This window comes from Sphaeramia orbicularis, chromosome 13 (assembly GCF_902148855.1).
Source record: "Sphaeramia orbicularis chromosome 13, fSphaOr1.1, whole genome shotgun sequence".
NCBI lineage: Eukaryota > Metazoa > Chordata > Actinopteri > Kurtiformes > Apogonidae > Sphaeramia > Sphaeramia orbicularis.
This window is the reverse complement of record NC_043969.1, coordinates 16,232,884-16,257,451: the sequence shown is the minus strand read 5'-3', so window position 1 is coordinate 16,257,451 and position 24,568 is coordinate 16,232,884. Positions and strand designations below refer to the sequence as shown.

Below are 24,568 nucleotides of genomic sequence, written 5' to 3'. Positions count from 1 at the left end.
TTAAAATAAATGGTGACAAATCTCTTCAGAAAGATTAAATTTAGAGGAAAATTTCAATTGGGAACTGCCACAAACGTAGTACTGAGTCTTTATGGGTTAATTCTATCCCAGGTTTCACAATTCATAACAATTTTATCGAATCAAAGCCTTAGACTCTTAGGACATAAAACGACTTTCTTGCGAATAGGTTATTTTCCAAAACACATAAAAAATAAAAAAATAAAAAAAAATCGGAGTTTTCTCTCCCGGTTGTACAGTCAGTCAAATATTTCCAAAAAAATGTCGATCACTGTTGAGCCATTCCCAGCAGCTGTAAACAATATCACCAGCTGAATTAGGGATGGATCCTTGAGACCACATACTGGAGAACAGCACTACCATCATGAAGCAGTTCCCAGTGTCTTGTTTTCAGCACGAAAACTTTTAATTCTTTGTTACATTCTTCTTTTCTTTGTGTCCTCAATGTTCACCTCCATTTCTAAGAGCATGATCCTTGAGAAATAATGAACACAAACCTATCCTCGGGAATGGCTGATTCAGCTTTGGCAGTTGAAAACAACAATAACAAAAGATATCCTTGGGGTTTTGTGTACATGAATGCTGTGGCAAATGTGGGTATAAAACATTAACAATAAAAAAAAAATTAAAAAAAAAGTAAGTAATGTGCACACAATGGCATGTTATCTCTGCTGTTTGTCAGAAGACCAGCAATATGTGGTGCTTTATGTCTGTCAAGTCTTTAGAGTTACACTGCCTGAAAAAAACATTTATGAAGTACATATATTATGTAGACAAAAGTATTGGGACACGCTGAATTCAAATTTTTCTTTTCTAACAGGGGTCTGGGCTACAAATTAATAATGATAATATAGTTTTATATTAAGATAAATATCATTGCGTTGTTAAGTTTTGTTTAAATTGTAATTTTTGTTTCCAAAATGCCTCAGAGATGGATTTTACTTAATTTCTCTCAACATTGATTTTGTTTTGTTTTTTTTATCCGTGACTATGATTTTAAATGTTCTACCTCTAAATTTCTAAAATATTTTTCATGCTCTGATTTTAAATAACAATTTTATACTACAACTAAACATCTACTTTCTTCACATCTCATTTAGGAAGAAAAATCTCCCATTAAACTTTAAAGAAATATTGATGTTTATAAACAATACGGACAAAAATATCGGGACGCATCATGGCTACAGCTGTAAGATGTCCTGTTCATGTTGATTTCAGATATAAACATCAGCATTTCTTTAAAGTTTAATAGGGGATTTGTCTTTCTAAGTGAGCTGTGAAGGAAGTAGATGGTTAGTGTTGGGGAAAAAAATGTTATTTACAGTCAGAGCATGAAAAATATTTTAGAAATTTAGAGGTAGAACATTTAACCCTTTCATGCATGGTGGTCACTACAGTGGACAGCTGTTTAAAGGTATGTATATATATATATATATATATATATATGTATATATATATATATATATATATATATATATATATATATATATATATATATATATATATATGTATCCTGTATTTTCATGGGTTTTGTTGTTTTAATTCCATATCAGCAGACACAGTGGATGCTTATGTATCATCCCATACACTGACATTCATACCTTTACTGTAACTTTACTGTTCGAGATAAACCTGATCTGCACTAACATGTTTAAGTGTAAAAAAAAAAAAAAAAAATGCTAAGTGTTATTAGACTGTAATTAACAGTTTTGTTTTGTTTTTTTTTTTGTTTTTTTGTCCATATTATCTCCATGGAGGTATGTAAAATGTGAGAAAACATCAGATTAGCAACATTAAAAATATTTTTATTTCAGTTTTCTTGCAGTATGTCAGTAAAACCATGTTTCTTCGCTTCTAAAATTAAACGCATGGTGTCCAGCTGAGTGGACATTTTTATAACTACGTGAAAAATAGGTTCATAAAAAATCAACTGCATTTTTTTTTGTATGTCTAAAGAGCGATAAAAACACTCAGGAAAAAAATCTTGATTAAGGTTCTCATAATTCATGCATGAATAATCATGAATAAAAAAAAAGGGGGGGGGGGGGCAAAAAAAAAAAAAAAAAACATCATCAATGTTGAGCGAAATTAAGTATAAACCATCTTTGAAGCATGATGATAGCGAAACTAACCAATGCAATGACGGTTTACCATCAGCAGATTTTAACCAGGTTCTGAATAGTTCCTCCTCCAACCGCTTCTGTTGCAACTTGCATTTTCCCATTTTTCCAACATTTGCTAATATTCCCTCCACTCTTTTCGCCACAGCATGAGCGCGCTCACAGCACGTCACATTCCAAGCATCTGGTGTTGTGACTTTGTATATCAGCCATAAACAATAGCCACCTGTCGATCATCACACTATACTTCCGATCAAAATTATTAAATGTTTATATAATAACAATGTTTTTTTTTACTCCATCAAGTGTATTTAATGTTTTAATGCCTCTGGACATTGAATTTAACCCTTTCATGCATGAATTAGGAAAGCCTTAATCTAGATTTTTTTTTTTTTCCCCAACTGTTTATTCCTCTTTAGGCATGAAAAAAAAAAAAAAAAAAAAAAACAATTGAAATTTTTTTTTATGAACCTATTTTTCATGGAGTTGCAAAAAATGTCCACTCAGCTTTGTCAACTCAGTTTTTGAAGCAAAGAAACATGTATTTACTGATATACTGTGTGAAATCTATGAAATAAAAAACATTTTTAACGATGCTAATAAGATGTTTTCTCACATTGTAACATAAACTAATACTAGTCATTACTCACTTCATGGAGATAATATGCAAACAAAAAAACTTTTACATTATTTATATTATTTTACATTATTATTTTTAAAGTCTAATAACAATAGCAAGCAATTGATTTACACTCAAACATGTTACTGCAGATCAGGTTTATCAAAAACAGCAAAGTTACAGTAACGGTATGAATGTCAGTGTATGGGATGGTGCATAAGTGTTCATTGTGTCAGCTGATATGGAACTAAAACAACAAAACCCATGAATATACAAGAGAACAGCTATAGAATACCTGTCCACTGGAGTAGACCGCTATGCATGAAAGGGTTAATGCTTTTTAATGCCATTTAAGGCCTTGATTTTCACAAAATCTATTTGACGACTTTTAATGCTAATGACTTTAACCCTGGCGCTAAAGGTTTCAGGAGTTTGTGGAGATCACTAAATGCAAAGAAGATGCAGATTCTTTCATAAAAATAATGTTTAAACCCATGGAACCAAGTCAAGCCACAGATTACACTTATAACAACATATCTATTTTGAGTATTTTTAATATATAAGGAGTTATGACCTTAACTACAAGCCATCACAATACATGACAGAAGGCTGAAATATTTCTGTCCAATTAAGTGCAGAACCTTACAAATTCTCTTTCCGCACTCTGAGCAGTGTTAAACTCTCAAAAACATTTCCTGCTTTTTCTCTGATCAGAAGCACAGTTAGATATATTAACTCCATGACCCTCCACCATAGCGGAAAAAAATAAATAAACAGGGAAACATCTGTCAAAAATACCGCATATGCACACAAAGTCTCTGTAGTTGATGAAGTGTTTATGTAATGACTTTGTATTAAAGTGTATATTCTTTGACTTGAGTATTTTAAAATGAAAGAAAATGTAATGGAAAATGGACTTCAGTGAGATAGAGCCATCAACAAAAGAGAGTGACTGATTTATTAAAGTGTCAGCAATGAGTCAAAAGGCTTCATAATTCATTCATTGCGTCCCATATTTATTTATGACAAAGATGGAGGAAAAAAAAAAAAAAAGCTGAAGACCTTAATCAAACAACTGTGATTTCCTTCTGCTTTGTTCTTGCGGTCCCTAACCTGAGGTAGACAGATTAGAGCAAAGGTCTGGAGCATTGCCAACTTGCTGCAAGGGATATAATTAGCCTCAGGGGTCTTTTTGGACCTGAAACCCTCCATTCTCTTCCTTCATGACTAATTCACAAGACCTTGATTCTCCTTTGGCATGTGAGTGCAAGCCTGCGAGCCATATCGACGCTCAAATGGGTTAAGTTCACCATCAGTGTGTTTGCAGAGTTTTTTGATGGCTAGATGGATGGATGGAGCGTCAGTGGCTTCCATTCGTTTTGATGCATTTTCCTCTATATCAGGGGAGTCAAACTCATTTTCTTTCGGGGGCCGCATACAGCCAAATTTAATCTGAAGTGGGCCGGACCAGTAAAATAATAGCATGATAGCCAATAAACTCCAAATTGTTTTAGTGCAAAAAACAACATTCAGTTATGCCAGTATTGACATTTACAAACTATCCAAACAAAAAGGATGTGAATAACCTGAAAAAAATGGAATTTGTTAAGAAATATAAGTACAGTTTTATCAATATTAGGCCTCGACTTATGATTTATACAGGGTGGGGAAACAAAATTTACAATATTTTGAGGCAGGGATTGAAAGACAGTGTATGACCAATTAGTTTATTAAAAGTTAAAATGTTAAAATTAGTTGTTTGTTAGTTAAAATGATTATGACATCAATATATGTTTGGTTTCAAAACAATTGACGTAGTGCCTGCTGAGAAAAAACAACTAAATGTTCATTGTAAATTTTGCTTCCCCACCCTGTATATATACATTACAGATCAGATCTACAAAGGCACAAAACATTTAATAACAGGCAAAATATTGTTAAAATTGCACTTAATTTTCTTTAGACATTTTCTGGTTGTTCATATTTGTTCAGGTTATTCACATTTTATTGTTAAAGGATAGTTTGTTAATGTAAACATTTTCATAATTTAATGTTTTTTGCACTCAAACAAAGAGAAAAAATTGGTGTTGTCATTATTTATAGGTTAGTATGATATTATTTTTGAGTTTGCTGTCCTAACTTGCACTTTACAAATTCATCCCACAGGCCGGATTGGAACCTTTGGCGGGCCGGTTTGGCCGCATGTTTGACACATGTGCCCTATATGCATTCACCCCCCTTCTTTGTTTTTTTTTTTTCCTCTTCAGCTGTTTGTTGAACTGGCAGTATAATTTCATCAGCAGTCAATCAAAACTACAGGTTCTGGTTCTTACTAACAGGGTGATTATTTTTTATCCAAAGAAAAATTCTGGACTTTTTCCAGGCTTTTTTCAAAACTGCAACCCCCCCCCACCCCACCCCAGACCTTACCTTGGCCCAATCCCAATTCACCCCTTAACCCTCCCCCTTGGCCCTTGCACTTGGCACTACCCCTTGAAACAGAGCCGCAAGGGGTAGGGGTTGAAACATTCCCCTATGAAATGGGACGACCCTTCGAGACCTGTTACATTATCAGTAGTCATCGATGCCGCTATTAACAGATGCAACAACTTTTTTTCCGAAAGATTTCACCATGCCGTGAGTAGCTGTAACCATCTCTGTTGCATGAGCTTTGGTCATCTTTTTGCGGCTATCAACTATAAACAGTAGAAATGCGATCTATAACACATTGAAATGACCTTAAACAGTCGATCAAATGATTAAGTTGTTTACGAAGAAAATGCGTACATTTGTTTGTGTCTTTCATCACATATGGTAGTATTTAATGTTGTGATTCTCATTTTCCTATCTGGTAGTATCCATTCCACCATCTGTTTTACTTCATTTCCTTTTAAGTGTTTTGACAAGGTCCAAATGCAGAGTGGACTAGGTCTACATTGAACAACAAAATAAAAAAAACAAAACAAAAAAAACAAACAAACAAAAAAAAAACAACAAACAAAGGAGATGGGTACCCTTTGACTAGCCATGGCTGGTCTCATCCTTGGGCTGTGGTTCCACCCCCCACCCCCCCATAGCCATATTAATTTAAATTGATTCATATAAACTCAAAACAGATAGTAACTGATACAAATACATTGTTACAAATATTAAATTATTACCTCCGCCAAGGAGGTTATGTTTTTGCCAGGGTTTGTTTGTCTGTCTGTTTGTTTGTCTGTCCGTTAGTGTGCAACATAACTCAAAAAGTTATTGACTGATTTTGATGAAATTTTCAGGGTTTGTTGGAAATGGGATAAGGAAGAAATGATTAACTTTTGGGGGTCATCCGGAAGAAATCCTGGATTCTGGATCACTTTGAAATTTTCGTTAACATTGTGGTAAATGGGGCCAAAATTTTCATTTCCCAATATCTCACTTAATTATTGACCAAAACTCATGAAATTTAACTCAGGAATTGACAATGGGGTCCTCTATCACATTTCGAAGGCTGATCCGGATCTGATCCAGAAGGCGGATTTTATTTTAAAAAATAAATGTAGGATTTGTATCACCGATTATGTGGGGAATTTTTGCGCTTGGCGGAGGTCTGCGCTCTCCGAGTGCTTTTCTAGTTTAACTAGTAGTATTGTGACTGTCTCCGCCGCTACTGCTGCCACAATAATTCTACCAAATTAGGCTACTGGTATTATTAAATATTTTTGTATGATTATAACAACTATTATTTTCCCCCTCACTCCCCCCTCTCTCTTTCTCACTTTCATTTACACCCCCCTCTTCCCCTTTTCCCTGTCACCCCTAACCAAGCTATAGGGTTTAGTTGCTATTTACATTTATGATCTTTTTCTTTGTAATATGATGTTATTGTTTGTCAATACTCTATCATTGTTGTTGTTTTTGGTTTGTTACCTCCGCGAAGGAGGTTATGTTTTTGCCAGGGTTTGTTTGTCTGTCTGTTTGTTTGTCTGTCCGTTAGTGTGCAACATAACTCAAAAAGTTATTGACAGATTTTGATGAAATTTTCAGGGTTTGTTGGAAATGGGATAAGGAAGAAATGATTAACTTTTGGGGGTGATCCGGAAGAAATCCTGGATTCTGGATCACTTTGAAATTTTCGTTAACATTGTGGTAAATGGGGCCAAAATTTTCGTTTCCCAATATCTCACTTAATTATTGACCAAAACTCATGAAATTTTACTCAGGAATTGACAATGGGGTCCTCTATCACATTTCAAAGGCTGATCCAGATCTGATCCAGAAGGCGGATTTTATTTTAAAAAAATAAATGTAGGATTTGTATCACTGATTATATGGGGAATTTTTGCGCTTGGCGGAGGTCTGCGCTCTCCGAGTGCTTTTCTAGTTTGTTTATTTGTTTGAGTTTCCCTTTGTTTATGTGTTGTTGTTGTTTTTCTGTCCACATTGTCTTGTTAACTATCACTAATAAAAAAAAAAAAAAGTGTTTTGACAAGGTTTCATTCCAACTATTGTACAGGTCACCATGACCTTCGCAATAGGCCGATGGATGGGAATGGAAATCAGGGAATGGTCTCACCAAGCCATGGTCAAAACAAAGTCAATAATCTGGTAACATCGTATTTGGCAAAGGAGGTCTGTCACGCACACAGAAAGTGCAACACTATTCCTTTTATGGTTGTAAAGGATGTGCAACTGTTGTATGACACCCATGTATAAAAGAGCGTCAAATAAACAGGGGGGGTCAGATCTTTCCCCAGACGAGCAAACTGCGAACCTGTGTGTTCATTTTTAAAACTTACAACATTTGGCATCACGAACAGGATCAGAAGAGGCCTGGGTCTGTGAGCAGACGAGACGTGGTGACACTGTGTCTAAGGCTCCTAAACAAGGTAAGAGATGTTTCCTCGCCAATTATATCTACAGTCACAGTCTCATCATGCCTTGCTGTGAGTAGAATATGGGCTCTCTCTGAGATATTTTGATGTTTAATGTGTGATTTGTGGTTTGGGGAATCTCACTCACCAACAGACGGTTGTTAATTGTAGACCCCTTGGTGTTTTAAACAAATTGGCCCGGGTCTGGTATTTAAGAAGTGGCATTTTAGACAGTAGTGAGTAGTGAAGATGTGTAATGCCGTCTAAGAGAGAAAGAGGAATAAATGTGTAAATGCTATAGCATCCTTAAGCCCTGAGGATAAAGTGAAGAGGACATACGAATAAGGTCCCGATTGCATACTTGTTGATAGTGATGGAGTCTCTTTAAATCTACATTCCAACCTGTGTTGTAAAGTACTACCACACAAGGTTAAATGTGAATGATAGAAAAAGAGATGTGCAACTGTTGTATACAGTGGCGGCTGCTCGTCTTTCAGACAGGGGAAGCTCAATGTCAGCTTACATCAAAAAAAAAAAAAAAAAAAAAAAGTCAAGTTATTTAAACATACATTCGGCCCTCTGTTCGTTTTTAAGAAAATGCTCAGTGACCTTATCGTACCCAGTAGGCACCTTTTCCAGGGACTGGACCAGTGTCCTCTGAATGTCCAGCAGAGCTGGGCTGCTCAGACGGCCTTGGCCCAGTGTGTTGTGGGTGTAAACTACAGATGCTCCTTTCACTCCGACCTAGCCGACAGTTTGATTGATTTAACTATCTACAAAATTATATTAAACTCGAACAAGAGATGATTAAATTATGTAACTGAAACAAGAAAACGCTGAAATTATGTTAAATTGAAACAAGGAAGTACAATGAATGTGTTTTATTTACAGTGTAAGAAATGAACGAGTAATTTCGTAGTGGTTTCTCTGATTTCACAGCAGAATGCGCAACGGTATTAAACTGAACTGTGTCAGTGAAGGAGGAGATCTCAAACTAGCTGTCAATCAAACGGGATTCAGCCTTTCGACTGATCCTCTAATCAGCACGTGGGATTCTGGCGTCCAGCCCGGCCGAGCTCCACCCACAGCTCCATTCACCCCCAAAGACACCCGGCGTCCGGGGGCGGGACAACATCGTGGCATTTATCCAATTACCGTCCAGTTTTGAGGCAATGAAAAAAACTGTTCCACTCAGTCCCATTGAAGTCCAGAGACGCCCGCAGTGTACGGACAAATGCACTGAGCAGAGATCGAATGAGAAAACAGCGCAACGGGAATGTATGAGAAGTGAACAACATCGAGTCCATTGATTTGTGATAAAGCCGATTCTGAACGAAGTCATCTTGGAGATGAACATGTTCTAACACATTTGTAGTCAATGAAATGTCAACACAACCGTACATATTTAACCATTTAATTTTTGTAATTTTAGGGGAAGCCGGGCCTCCCTTGCAGTCTATGAGAAATCGCCTCTGGTTGTATAACACCCATATATAAAAGAGTGTCAAATAAACAGGGGGGTCAGATCTTTCCCCAGACGAGCAAACTGCGAACCTGTGTTTTCATTCTTAAAACTTACAACACACACTGATGCACTTTTTTTGCTGTGTTTACCTCCATCTTGCCAATGATTTGAACAGAATTATGGGAAATTTCTCCCACCCCTCCGTTTGTAGTGTGGTCCTGGAAAATCTCCGTTTCGAGGGTAATACAGCCCTCCGCCTTAGCTCTTCCTCTCTGTCTAATCAAGAATCAGGACAACACTAGCCCTTCATGTGTCCACACAAAAACAGAGGGGTAGGCCTTTGTGCCTTTGAGCATACTTTAAAATTCAACTATGAGAGAAATTTTTTTCCCACAATTTATTTAGACTTTCACACAAAATTCCAGACTTTTCAAGGTCTGGAAAACAACATTTTCAAGGTTACGTACTGACTTTGACAAGGACTAGATAATACATGTTTTACTTTGTCCTTGAAAGGCGCATTGCCCTGTTGAATCAAACATGTATGGGTTACCTGTTCCCTTTTCAAGGTTTTCCAGACCTTGTAAAGTCTGGAATTTCATGTGAAAGTCTAAGTAAATTATGGAAGAAATTTTCTCTCATAGTCGAATTTTAGAATATATTCAAAGGCACATAATTTTGTAAGATAAGAAATACATGAGGAAAACATATTAGTTTCAAATATGCAATAAAACAAAGTAATCCTACTTTAGTCCTTAGAAATAAAACAGACTGCAAGAAAACATGAAAAACTCATAAATTATTAGACCACCCCTTGTTTTCTTCAATTTATTGGTCATTTTAATGCCTGGTACAACTAAAGGTACATTTATTTAAACAAATATAATAATAACATTTCAAAATTCTATACGTTTTAAGACTTTCAAGACCTGCTCAAGCACCTTGTATTAAATATTTTCTTCTAAAAGGGAACAGGTCACACATACATGTTTGATTCAACAGGGCGATGCGTCTTTCAAGGACAAAGTAAAATCTGTATTATCTAGTCTTTGTCAAAGTCAATACATAACTGTTTCTCTGTGTTCTTAAATATTTATATTGTGTTACTTCCAAGTTTATCAGACCTTGAAAATGTTCTTTTCAAGACCTTGAAAAGTGAAATTTTGTGTAAAAGTTTAAATAAATTATGGAAAAAATGTTCTCTCATAGTCGAATTTTAAAGTATGTTCAAAGGCACATAATTTTGTAAGATAAGAAACACATGAGGAAAATATATTAGTTTCAAATATGCAACAAAACAAAGTAATCCTACTTTAGTCCTTAGAAATAAAACAGACTGCAAGAAAACATGAAAAACTCATATAAATTAGTAGACCACCCCTTGTTTTCTTCAATTTCTTGGTCATTTTAATGCCTGGTACAACTTTGTTTGAACAAATATAATAATAACATCTCAAAATTACATACGTTTAAAGACTTTCAAGACCTGCTCAAGCACCTTGTATTAAATATTTTCTTCTAAAAGGGAACAGGTCACACATACATGTTTGATTCAACAGGGCGATGTGCCTTTCAAGGACAAAGTAAAACATGTATTATCTAGTCTTTGTCAAAGTCAATACATAACTGTTTCTCTGTGTTCTTAAATATTTACATTGTGTTACTTCCAAGTTTTTCAGACCTTGAAAATGTTCTTTTCAAGACCTTGAAATGTAAAATTTTGTGTGAAAGTTTAAATAAATTATGGAAAAAATTTTCTCTCATTGTCAAATTTTAGAGTATGTTCAAAGGCACATCATTTTGTAAAATAAGAAATACATGAGGAAAATATATTGGTTTCAAATATGCAACAAAACAAAGTAATCCTACTTTAGTCCTTAGAAATAAAACAGACCGCAAGAAAACATGTTTGATTCAACAGGGCGATGCACCTTTCAAGGACAAAGTAAAACATGTATTATCTAGTCTTTGTCAAAGTCAATACATAACTGTTTCTCTGTGTTCTTAAATATTTGTATTGTTACTTCCAAGTTTATCAAAGTCAAGAGGAAAGAAGTTCTTCTGATATGGCACATGGAGGAGTATGTGGTGATATGAGTTATGAAAGACGGTAGGAAGAGTTTTAGATTTATTTTGCTGTCAGCTCAGAGAAGCGAGGCTGTGTGTGTGTGTGTATGTGTGTATGTGTGTGTGTGTGTATTGGTGGATTTGGGAGCGCCGTTAAGCATATGTGCCTATGCATGTGTGTGCGCAAAGGTGTGTGGTGCTGAAGCTGCCTTCCAAGTCGATAGACACACTCTGTCACCACTGGCAAGTAATTGACAGCTTGGAGTTTGCAGTGACACAGGCCTTGCATATATTTCCTGCATTGCCTTATGTGTGTGTCAGTCTGGAGTTCGCCCCGGCAGTGCATTCAGGAGTCAGCTAGCGCGGCAGTGGATTAAACAAACACCTTCAATTCAGGCTTATGGCGAGGCATGATAAACTCTCTCACCCTCAATCAACCAAATAAGTAATAAAGGCTTTCCCTTTCACGTTGCTGATTAGGTGTTTAAATACAGTTGTGCTCCTCCGCTGTCGCTGCTGTATGTCGTCTGCAGTCCAAAGCCAAACATTTGGAAATAATTTGTTCCTCTGTTTTAATTACTTTGAGTAGTTTGTGTAAGAGTTGCCAAATCAGGAAGGCGCAGTGTTACGGTGAATAAAACAAACAAAAAGAAGAAAAAAGAAAGACAAAAACACAAAAAGTGCATCTGTTGTGTACTCTGTTGCATCCCTGGTCTTAACCCGTAAAGACCCAAACTTCTACCATTAACCAAAAGCATCTACTGATCTGAAATGTTTAATAACTGTTGATCTGCTAATTCTATTAATTCATGTAAATAACTGGTGCAAAATACAGTTTGTCATCTTTTCATGGTCATCAGATATGACACATTTGGATGCTCTAAGGCTCCGTAGTGAATGTGGAAACACTGTCATCTTCTACAGGACAGGTGTCAAACATGCGGCCCGGGGGCCAAATCCGGCCCGCCAAAGGGTCCAATCCAGCCCACGGGATGAATTTGTGAAATGCAAAAATTACACTGAAGATATTAACAACAAGAAGCACTCGGAGAGCGCAGACCTCCGCCAAGGCTGATCAGTGCCCCCCCCCCGTGGGCCCCCCCACGCCAAGGAGGTTATGTTTTTGCCAGGGTTTGTTTGTTTGTTTGTCTGTCCGTTAGTGTGCAACATAACTCAAAAAGTTATGGAAAGATTTTGATGAAATTTTCAGGGTTTGTTGGAAATGGGCCCCCCGTGGGCCCCCCCACCCCCGATCACCACCAAGATTTAATCATTTCTTCCTTATCCCTTATTCCAACAAACCCTGAAAATTTCATCAAAATCTGTCCATAACTTTTTGAGTTATGTTGCACACTAACGGACAGACAAACAGACCGACAGACAGACAAACAAACAAACCCTGGCAATAACATAACCTCCTTGGCGGAGGTAATCAGTGGTGTCAAAATCATTTTAATTCAGGTTCCACATACAGACACATATAGTCCAATTACAGTTACCGTTATACAGCTAGATTTCAAGTGGGTCAGACCAGTAAAATATTGTAATAATAAGCTATAAATAATGACAGCCCCAAATTTTCTCTTTGTTTTTTTGGTGTAAAAAAGTAAAATTACATGAAAATCTTTACATTATCAAATCATACTCTTACAAAACATGTGAATAACCTGTACAAACGGAAATGTCTCAAGAAAAGTAAATGCAATTTTACCAATATTCTACCTGTTACTAAATGTTTTATGTGATTGTAATGCACATGTGTAAATGATAAACTGATAAACTGAGGCAGAATATTGTTAAAACTGCACTTTTTTCTCTTAAGACAATTCAAGTTACTCATGTTATTCAGATTTTTAAGGAAACTTTGTTGCTGTAAACCTGATCATAATATAATTTAACTTTTTTCACTGTTATTATTTTACTGGTCCGGCCCACTTGAGATGAAATTGGGCTGAATGTGGCCCCTGAACTAAAATGAGTTTGACACCCCTGTTCTACAGCATTGATTCACCAGTAAAACCCATGGAGTTGGATCAATAACAGTGGATGGAGATGCATGGTTTATGTTCAGTTAATGATATATTTGCTGCAAAACTCACTTTTTTTCTGCAAATTTTGAATTAACTGTGAGTTTACATGAATATCTACAACAAACATAGGAAATTAAATATAGGACAGTACATGATTTACAGTGAAAAATGAAAATTATAGAGGATAATATGATAAAAAAAGAGATATATTACTTAAGGAAGGATAAATAGAGAAAAACATTAACCCATTAAGACCCAAACCAAAACCATCTACTGATCTAAACTGTTTAATACCTGTTGATCCACTAATTCTACCAATCCATGTAAATTGGTGTAAAATACAGTTTATCATCTTTTCATGGCCATCAGATATGACCCATTTGGACGTTCAAAGGCTCTGTAGTTACCATGGAAACACCATCATCATCTGCAACATTGATTCACCAGTAAAACCCATGGAGTTGGATCGATGACAGTGGATGGAGACGCATGGTTTATGTTCAGCTAATGATATATTTGCTGCAAAACTCACTTTTTTCAGTTTGGATATAATCAGTTTTGAATTAACTGTGAGTTTTCATGAATATCTAAATCAAATATAGGAAAATACATGATTTACAGTGAAAAATGCAAATTATAGAGGATAATATGATTTAAAAAAAAAAAAAAAAAAAAGGAGATAAATCTCTTAAGAAAGGCTAAACAGAGAAAAAAACAGTGGATGGAGACACATGGTTTATTTTCAGCTAATGATATCTTTGCTGCAAAACTCACTTTTTCTTCATTAGTTTCCAGTTTTGATATAATAACCTTTGAATTAACTCTGAGTTTTCATGAATATCTGAATCAAATATAGGAAAATACGTGATTTACAGTGAAAAATGCTAATTATAGAGGACAACATTAGAATAAACGGAGATAAATCACTTAAGAAAGGTTAAATAGAGAGAAAAATGTATCTAGGAACTGCCACAAAAGTAGAGCTGGGTCTTTAAGAGTTAAAAGAAATGAGCATTTCAAACTTCTGAAAACACCCAAGGATATCCAGAAGGTAAAAAAAAAATAAATAAATAAATAAATATAATATTTCACTGCGTATTGCAATGTTGATGTCTAAGTAGGAAGTTTAAGTGGCTGAAAGGATCAAATCTGTAGATGACGACCTTGCTGATGTTTAAGGATACACATCTTCAGTTGTCAGTGACTCCTCGAGCCCGTCCTTGGCTCTGCGATCAAATGACAAAGTTTCTCGTAAAAGCACTCCTTCAAAACTTGGAGAGAGTTGAACAATAGCGAATGTCGGACGGTAGAAGGTAGTGCAGTCGCAACAGACATTTTTAGCTCGGTAGAAGCCTCCATAATTATTCACTCATATCCATTTGCAGGGGGCTTGACAGGCAGAGAAACGTTATGCCACAATTTGTCTTCCCCCCTCTCTCTCTCTCTCTCTCTCTTTTTTTTTTTTTTTTCTCCTGCTGCCGTCTCCCCTACAAATCGTTAGTTTCACTTTTCATTAGGCTAGATCAATAAGGCGGATCAGTCGCTCGTGGTGAGGATATTGCGTGGCAGACGACTCTCTCTATACTCCCTTTTTTCCCTCCTCATTCTTTTCTCTTCTTCTCCTCTTGCTCTGTCATCGACTCTAGCTATCTCTGCAAAGACAGCCTGTTCTTCAGTTGTGAGAGGAGGAAGAGGAGGAGGAGGAGGAAGAAGAGGGAAAGCAGCAGGAAGTTTGAAAAGCCCAAGAAAGAGACATAAGTCTGGGGCTGGATGGCCTCATGCGACTAAAACTAACCAATAAGGCAGAAATAGCAACAAGAAATGATAACCCAGTGAAATGTAATTAAGAACCAGTAACCTCTGAAGCTTGATAATGAAAACGGAGGCAAGGAAATTAAAGTGGAAGTGTAAGGGTCTGTAGAAGTTTAGACATATTTCATAATTAACGCTTAACTTTGGGGAAAGTTGGTTGCTTCATGACGGTTTCAGTACAAATATGGATGCTATTGTCGGAATTTACTAAAGGAAGAAGATAACAAACACACTCAATCAACTGTTTTACCAGAGGATTTATGGAATTCAAGATGGTGAGATATTTGTATTTCTGCCATTTTAGTAAAAAAGGTTTTATCAACACTGTAAAAAAAAAAAAAAAAAAAAAAAAACTAGGGCTGGGCAAGTTAACGCATTATTATCGCGTTAACACATTCATTAAATAACGCCGACAATTTTTTTTTTATCTCATGTTAATGTCGTTTTATTCTAACTCCTATTCTTCTGCCCCTGCTTGTGTGCGTGTAGCGATTAGCTCGGCAGATAGACAACAGGTTTCCCAAGAAAAGCCGGACGCCGAAAACTTCTGTCTAAATCTTTTACTTGAGACTCACTGTAAAACTGCAACATACGTACAAAATATGTCCCAGTTATGTTCATTGCCTTAGCATTATACATTTAAATGAATGGGAAAAAGATTGCTAGCTCGATGCTAACTTGAATGGGAAAATCCATAGACAACAGTAGACAGCTGTTCAAGGCTGTTCTCTTATAAAGTCATGGATTTTGTTGTTTTAGTTCAGGCATGTCCAAAGTCCGGCCCGGGGGCCAATCACGGCCCGCGGTCAGATTTTATACGGCCCACAGCTTGGGTTTTATAATGTATTATTTATGGCCCGCTTGGACTGTTGAACCGAGTACATGAATCATAAAAGGTTCAAAATGCAGTTCCTCCTTTCACCTCATGGTGGCAGCACCACTCTAACTCTATCTGGATCTGTGACTTTGCCGTGAACCTTTTTCGCTAATTTCTAACCATGGCGCCTGTAAATAAAAAAAACGGAAGTTGACAGTGAGGGCCGCCGCTTCCAGGAGAGATGGGAATTACAATTTTTTTTCACTGAAAATCGAGGTGATTGTGTTTCCCTAATTTGTCAAGAGACTGTTGTCTTGTTTAAGGAATTCAACGTAAAGAGACACGAGCAGACAAAACATGCTAACGCATACAACAAGCTAGCAGGGAGTGAGCGCTCCGAAAAAGTGAAGCAAATTCAGGCTGCTTTAAACTCACAACAGTGACTCTTCATGTGAACCTGGGAGTTCAATGAATTCACCACCAAGGCAAGCTACCAAGTTGCCAGGTTAGTTGCCTATAATTGCTGGTGTTATGTACTTGTAGATGTGACACAAAATATTACTTTCTGAATGATTTTGTGAAAGACAAGAGTAAGAGTCATATGTTTTCATCTTAAATGTTAACAGACTTTGCATTACTGAGTAATATATGAGTAATGATGACTCATATAAGTCATGTTTAAAATGAATGTGGGGTTAAGATTTTTATCAACTTCTTGGACGTTTAAGATACTCCACATGGTTTGTTCTATGTTATCTGACTCCATATGTGAAAGGAAGGCAGAAATGTTTTTTTTTTTTTTTTTTTTTAATTTGTTCACACCTGAGTGGCTTAGATTTGGTTACATTGCCATTTAAAAAAAATGATATTTTGACAATGAAAATAAAGTTGTTTTTAAAATTATCGCTTTTATATGTAATTTTTACTGTTTAAAAAATGTCCGAAGGGACCACTGGCCCCTGGCAATGTCCACATTATCAGATCTGGCCCTCTTTAAAAAAAGTTTGGACACCCCTGTTTTAGTTCCATATCTGCCAACACAGTGGACGCTTATACATCGTCCCATACACTGACATTCATACCATTAGTGTAACTTTGCTGTTCTAGATAAACCGGATCTATTGTAACATGTTTGGGTGTAAAAAAAGATTGCTAATTGTTATTACACTGTAATTAAGTCAAGAGTTTTTTTTTGTTTTGTTTTGTTTTGTTTTTTGGGGGGGGGTGTATTATCTCCATGCAGATATGTTAAATGTGAGACAACATCAGATCAGCAGCATTAAAAGAGCATTAAAAATGATTTTATTTCATAGTTTTCTCACAGTATATCAGTAAATACATATTTCTTTGCTTCTAAAATTAAACCCATGGTGTCCAGCTGAGAGGACATTTTTGTAACTTCATGAATAACAGGTTCATAAAAAAATCCATTGCATTTTTTTTCCATGCCTAAAGAGGAATAAAAACACTCAGGAAAAAAACAATCTTGATTAACCTGTTTAACCCTGACCATATTTTCTGAATAAAAACACTCAGGAAAAAAACAATCTTGATTAACCTGTTTAACCCTGACCATATTTTCAGGGGAAAAATGCCTAAAAAGACATACCCAAAGTAAATGAAGAATTACTTATAATACTTATAATAATAAGGTTCATAAGGATGTTCTTGGTGTCTATGGACATTTAGAGACCTCACAGAATCTATTCCCATTGTCTAAAATATTGTATCTATTACTATGCCTGAATAAACTGTAACAAACTAAAAGAGAAATTAGAATTTTTTATCCTCGCCTGTTTTTTTTCGGCTGGATTGACGATGATATGCGTAAATTAATTGTTCGTGTCGGAGATTTTTAATAGCGTATATTTCACCCCACAAAGATTAAAAATCATGTTTGAACATTAAAGTTTGCACTAAAATACACTTTTGATGTACTTTTATTAACATTAGGGTCTAAACTTTGAGCAAAAGTTGAAAAAAACATCCATTGTCATGATTTGTTATATTTTTATAGTAGATGAATATTAATATAATTTTTTCAGCCCAGGGGTGGGCTGATAGGGCTCTTAAGGTTCTCATAATTCATGCACGAAAGTGTTAAATTATGGGCGAAAAGTGTGTTTTAACGCAAGCGCAGTTGAACATGTACCAAGTAAAATATTACTGAAAATTGATTAGTAATGGCTTACACTACTGTGTTACAGCAAAAAGTAATCTGTTACTGTAATGCATTATTTTTGTAACATGTTCCTCCCAACACTAATCAGGACACAATGTAAAATAAATACTATTCACTATTTCAGGCTCTATCTCAGTAGTTGATTACGCTAACCTGAGAACAAGTAATTAAAGCACATTAGAAACATTTGGGAATTCCCGTGAAACATTCAAAGACCAATTAAAAACTGATTAAGCCATTTGCACGAGTTGCACCTCAGCGGCTGGAGTGGGTCGGCAGTGCTGCTTGTCTGCGTCTGTGTTTAAAGAGGACTTACCCAGAACAGTGAGGCGGGCGGGGCGGGACCTCATGGCAGCCTGGACGGCCTGGCACTCAAACACAGCGTCATCCATCAGCTCAACGCGCTGGATTCGCAGATGATGCTCCCCTGAACCGTGGTCTCCAATCACTGTGTAACGGGGGTAGCCTGCAACGCAAACACATTAGACCAGTGGAAATGAGCGTCTAAATAACACAACAACACGGATTTGTCACATGAATGAAGGTAAATTTACTATGTTAAAGCTTTGCATAGACATAGGAACATCCAATCCATCTAAATAAATAAACAATGCAGATTAGCAATAGCTACAGAGACATTTCAGTCTCAATAAGCTGATCCACAAGGCCGTTAATGTTGTGGGGGTGGAGCTGTGGTATCAGAGAGGTGAATGTTGTCCAAAATCAAGACAATATCGGACAACTCCACTCACCCACTCCATGACATGCTGGTCAGGAACACAGGAGCATGTTCAGTAACAGACTGATTACTAGGCCTGTAACGGTAAACAAAATTTTCGGTTCGGTACATTTTCGGTTTTGAAAGCCACGGTTCGTTTTTTTTTTTTTTTTTTTCGGTTCGGTACGGGAAGAAAGAAAACCCCTCAAAATGTCTTTAATATATTTATTAATTTTTGAAAGATGTTCCCCCAATTTTTGGACACAATTGAATAGAGAAAAACAGGAATGTACTTCTGCTGCTATAAATCAAATAGAAAATAAAATGAATTATTAATATTACTAAATGTATTTTAAACATTAGTATTGCACTTTTCCTGACAGGTAGTTTTGAACAATCAACAAAAATCAAATCACAGTTCTGTCAGTTCACATTCTGCAGAAAAATACCAAAAAAACTGCATTTTTGTGGAGATGGGACAAGTTTCGATCATCCCTAGCTACACCGAAAATGCCTATCAAAGGGTCAGGCTGCAGTGTTTTGCCAGGTATCGCTGAAAGTGATTGGAAGATTGAGTACCAAAAACTATACAAAGATGGACATGACCAAAACATGTGTCCCAAAGACATATATATATTCTTATTAATTTTTTTTTTTTTTCTGTTGTATTGATCATTTCTTTCCTGCTACTTTTTATTATACCTGAATGGAGCGACTGTAACACCCACTAATATCCCCCCGGAATTTCTAAAGTATTCTGATTCTGACATTTGTACAATATTGTTTAACTCATAAACAAATGCATCCATGTTAAAATATGAAACAATAGCTTTAGGTTGTATAACAAGGTTGCATGAATGTATTTCAACTGGCAGGTGAGAAAAAGGATACCTCGCAAATGACTAGAGTTTTTACCCTTTTTTTTAGGTGTAATACAATTTAATATAAACTTACAACATGATTCATGCAGCGTGGTTTTACAGTACTCCTGGCAATGTTAATGAGTTACTGGTGAGGCTGCTGCATTCTGGAGAATGATGTTTTACTGCATCCGTAAACACAAACAGCAAGAGTTTGAGTTGCTTCAGCATTGCTCTGTGAAATGATTTATAGTTTAATAATGCAAGAAAGCAGAGCAATATCCAAGAGACCTTGGCATTTTACACAAGTCAAGCAAGATAGTTTTAAAGATATCCCCTCAACTGTTATCGAAATATGCATTGAGAGCGTGTAGTGCGCGGCGTTCGTCCACGGGGGCGTATAAGCAGGAAGAAGAATGGGTTTGACTGGGAAGTTTTATAGGCGGTTCTTCATGCTTTGAAATCGCTCTTCTTTAAAGATCTCTCTTCTCTTCTTCTCACTCCTTATGTACCTTATAATTATTGGGTGTATAGCATATTGTGTGAAATGAGAACGTTTGCTCATGCTGTGGAGAATATCCTGCCTTGCTTTAAACTTCCACAATCCCTTTAAGTAATTGATTTATGATGAAACGAGTGGTGAGGATTGGGGGAAGTTTCGCTGGAAAAACAAGGCCAGACTCTTTCACAGCGCCTTTTTTTTTTTTTTTTTTTCCAATTTTGTACTATGTAAAAAGAAGCTTCACACTTTAGACTCACACACTTGTCACTTCCAAAGTCTGTCAGTACTCATCCAACTGTTGGGAAATTGCCAATAACTGTTGGGGAATAAAATATTGATTTCTCACTAACAGCTAGCCAGTGACTCATGTTCACTTCAGAGATCCCCAAACACTCCAAGACTTTTTTGCTATAAAGGTTTTAAAGAATGGTTATATGTTTTAGTGCTGTAAAAAACATAACAGACTGGGCAGTCTAGTAACAGCTTTAAAGTCCTTGAATGTGACTGGTGCAGAAAACATCATGTGCCTTAAGTCCAATTACTGACTGTTGCTTCATTGAAGTTGCCTTTAATAGAGCATGAAGCAGGCCTCATTTTATGCTGGTGGGGTGAGTTACAGTTGATTAAACCGCTCTCTGCATTTCATCCTCCTACGTGGAGCCTTTAATCTTAAGAGTCTATATAGTAGGAGGCCGGCAGACTAAAACAAAACTAAACATAAACATTAGAAATGGATCAAATATAGACAAAGAAAGATAAAATAAATGAGCTGGCAAGATAAAGTACAATAAGAAACGCATTGGTGATTAAATGCATCTATTTGTTTCTTAATTTTACTTTTTACATATTTATAATTATGTGTGTATAGGTGTACATATGAGTATGACCCCTATCCAACCTGTGGCCTGATGAGCACGTGCACATCTGTAAATAGTGTTTATAGCTTTTTTGATTTGTCTTTATTTTTGATTTTGCACTTTTTTGCTCTTGTGTGCTTTGTTTGTACTCCACAATTGCTGCTGTAAATTTGGAATTTCCCCTTATGAGACTAATAAATGAATATCTTTTATCTTATCTTACCTGACCTGACCTGACCTGACCTTATCTTATCTTATCTTATCTTATCTTATCTTATCTTATCTTATCTTATCTTATCTTATCTTATCTTATCTTATCTTATCCCAGCCATAAAATACCCTCTAGTGCAGCTTTTCAACCTCGGGGTCATGACCCCATGTGGGGTTGCCTGGAATTCAAATGAGGTCACATGAAATTTCTAATAATTGATAAAAAAAAAAAAAAAAAAAAAGTAATAAAAAATATGTATTAATGATTCAATATCTGTTTCATTATAATTAAAACACCACACACTTTTCCTAATTAAAATCAAGTTCAAATAAAATGCAGGATATAATATCTGAGAAGGCATATCTTGATTGACCCGATCATGTGACCGCGTGCATTACTACACTTCAACCTGCAGCCAGAAAACCGGACCAAACAGAAAATGGAAAGATTTCTTCACCTGCCTGGCTCTGCTAAGATATCTCCAAAAGAAACTGAGAAGCAGACACCAAAAAGGTGCATTATATACATTACACTGGGTTACAAAAAAATGTTTTTTGCAAGTTGTCTAGGATTTTTCAACTGAATTAGGACCATTTTGCACCGCTAAATCCAAAAATAACATCTGTTTTTTTTCAATCAGGTTAGGTTTTTTTGCTAATTTGATTTTGAAAAAATTGATCTTCTCACAAAATACAATAATTAATACCAAAATAAGATCGGTAAGCACATTTTATGAAACTTGTGACTTGATTCCTGTTTGGTACAATGGTGTATTCACCGCAGATGTAGCAGAATACGTCAGGCTTATTTTTGCAAGATCTTCTAGTCCAGGGTTGTCAAACTCCTTTTAGTTCAGGGGCCACATGCAGCCTAATATGATCTGAAGTGGGCCGGACCAGTAAAATAATATAAATCACAGGATAAGAACTGATAAATAATGTCAACTCCAATGTTTTCTCTGTTTTTGAGTGAAAAAAGTAAAATTCCTTAATGAAAATGTTTATATGTACGAACTGCAGTCGAACATAACATGAAGAAACATGAACAACACGGAAGTTCTTAAGAAAATTAATTGCAATTTTAACAATATTACGCCTTCATTCATCATTTATACATGTGAATCACAACTTACAGATCACAGTGGATCTACAAATACACACAACATTGAATAACAGACAGAATATTGTTAAAATTCCACATACTTAAGACCTTTTTGTTCAGGTTATTCACATTTTTTGTAAAAGGCTAGTCTGTAAATGTCAACATTTGTGTAATTTTGCTGTTTTTACACTAAAACAAAGGAGTAAAAAATGGTTTTCATTATTTATAGGCTATTATGATAGTATTTTACTGGTCTGACCCACTTTAGATTGAATTGACCTAAAATGATTTTAACATTCTTGATTGTTAATATCTTCAGTGTAATTTTTGCATTTCACAAATTCATACGAGGGGCCAGACTGGACCCTTTGGCGGGCCGAATTTGGCCCCCGGGCCGCATGTTTGACACCTGCGTTCTAGTCGAAGCCATTTCATTCACCTGTAATATTAAAAAAAACATTAATCATAAATTGGCAAAAGTAAAATCTTCAGAACTCGTTTATTGCAAGAAATATAAAAGAAATTTGTATCATATGATGTGAAAATGCCCATAAATGTAAGCAAAAATGTTAAAAAGCCAATATGTAGCATAGTTCAGAAAGTTGACCTGATTGAGCAAAATTAATGTGATTTTTGGATTCAGCACACCAAAATTATCCTAAATCAGCTCAAAAAACTTAAACAATAAATTTGTTGTTGACCAGTGTTATATTATGTAGCCTAAATGTCATCTAAAATTAACGTTTATTTGTTGACATAGTATAGCAAACTATTACATGATCAAAAACAAATTAATTTTAGAAAAAAAAAAAAAAAAAAGTCTCTGTTTTGAATGTCTGGGGTCGGCAGAAATTTGTGATGTTAAAATGGGGTCACGAGCTAAAAAAGGTTGGGAACCGCTGCTCTAGTGACTGAAAGCTCAGCTGCTGTAATGCACTTTGTAAATGTGATAGGCTTTACAGGGAACTGAACACAACTAAAAGCTTCCATTAATAACATTAATAACCAGTGACTAAAAAGGGGCTCCTGCTATTTCATGCTGAGAATCATAGCTAAAATAGAGAATGCATCATTATGTGCCCAAGGTCACTCAGAGAACCATTTTGCTTCAATTTTATGTTCATTGATGAGATTCAATGCAATAAGGCCACAGCGTAGCGCAAGGGCAATGATCACTGCACATTGTGAAAGATAAAAGGTGACCTTGAGTTGACTGCGGTCCACGTCGTTACTGGACCTACCACAGACGCAGATTTTCCTTCAGATGAGCTTTTGTTTTGCTTGTCCTAATTGCAGCAAGGTATAAGCCGTGTAAATTTCCGTTACACAAACAGATGATGTGGCCAATTACCTCATCTGTGCCTCTGGCAAACTAAGAATAATTTTGCTGTGTGAGGAAATGGCCCTGTTCCAGTTTCATCTCTGTGCATTTGTTGGATCCAAAAAGGAAAAGTAATTTGCATTTGCGGTTGATAGTAAATGATAGGATTTTATAATCTAATTTTCGAAGTATATAAACATCATAATGTGTTTATGCCACCTTGTAACTTCCACGATCATGCATTTTGTCAATATGACTGAATTTGTAGTGGCAGACACGAAGACTGATCACCTCTTCACGTGTGATGTGTTCCTATAAAGGGCCATTGATCTTAGATATCAGCGAATTTCAAAGACACAATGTGTTACTCAAAGCAAACAATGTAAAATAGGCCCATTAAGGAGTAATGAATCCATCAGGGGGGAATGGATTTGTCTTCAGGCTGGATCAATGGTGTACGTACGTGTGTGAATAGGTGTGTATGTGGAGCCGTACAGACAATTATTGCATGGCTTAGTGATTTATAGCATTCACCCAGAATATGTTTCACACATGGGAGCCACCAGGGGCCAGAAAACAGGTAATCTGTAGCTCCGAACAGGTGACCAGCATTCAGTTTTCCCTCATGAGAGTCAAGAGTAGCACATGGTTTGTGCTTTCAGCTTTTCCTCAAGAGATCATTCTGCGACCATACACGTGTACAACCTTTGAATCTTAAAAAAGATATTGTGATTGCTTTGCTTTGTGTGCGTGCATGTTTGTTTGTTTGTATATTAGCAAGATAACTGAAAAAGTTATGGACGGATTTTCATGAAATTTTAAGGAAATGTTGATACTGGCACAAGGAAGAAATGATTAAATTTTGGTTGTGATCAGGGGGTGGGGTGGGGTGGGGTGGGGGTTTGGTCCAATCAGAAGGAGGAGTGGATTCACATCATGAACACAAATGAAGGAAAAATGAACAAAATGCACGAAAATGACAAAAATACAGGAATTAAATGAAAACAAATGAAGG

General features: G+C 36.1%; 1 protein-coding gene across 12 annotated transcripts in view; it reads right to left on the bottom strand.

The window, feature by feature from the left end:
• Positions 1-24,568, bottom strand: part of kirrel3b (kirre like nephrin family adhesion molecule 3b) — a 319,395-nt gene that overhangs the window by 97,613 nt on the left and 197,214 nt on the right. For all 12 annotated transcript variants that reach the window (XM_030152030.1, XM_030152029.1, XM_030152038.1 and 9 more), the window contains one exon: positions 18,300-18,449. In XM_030152030.1, coding sequence (XP_030007890.1) covers positions 18,300-18,449 — 150 coding nt within the window. The remainder of the gene's footprint in view (positions 1-18,299; positions 18,450-24,568) is intronic.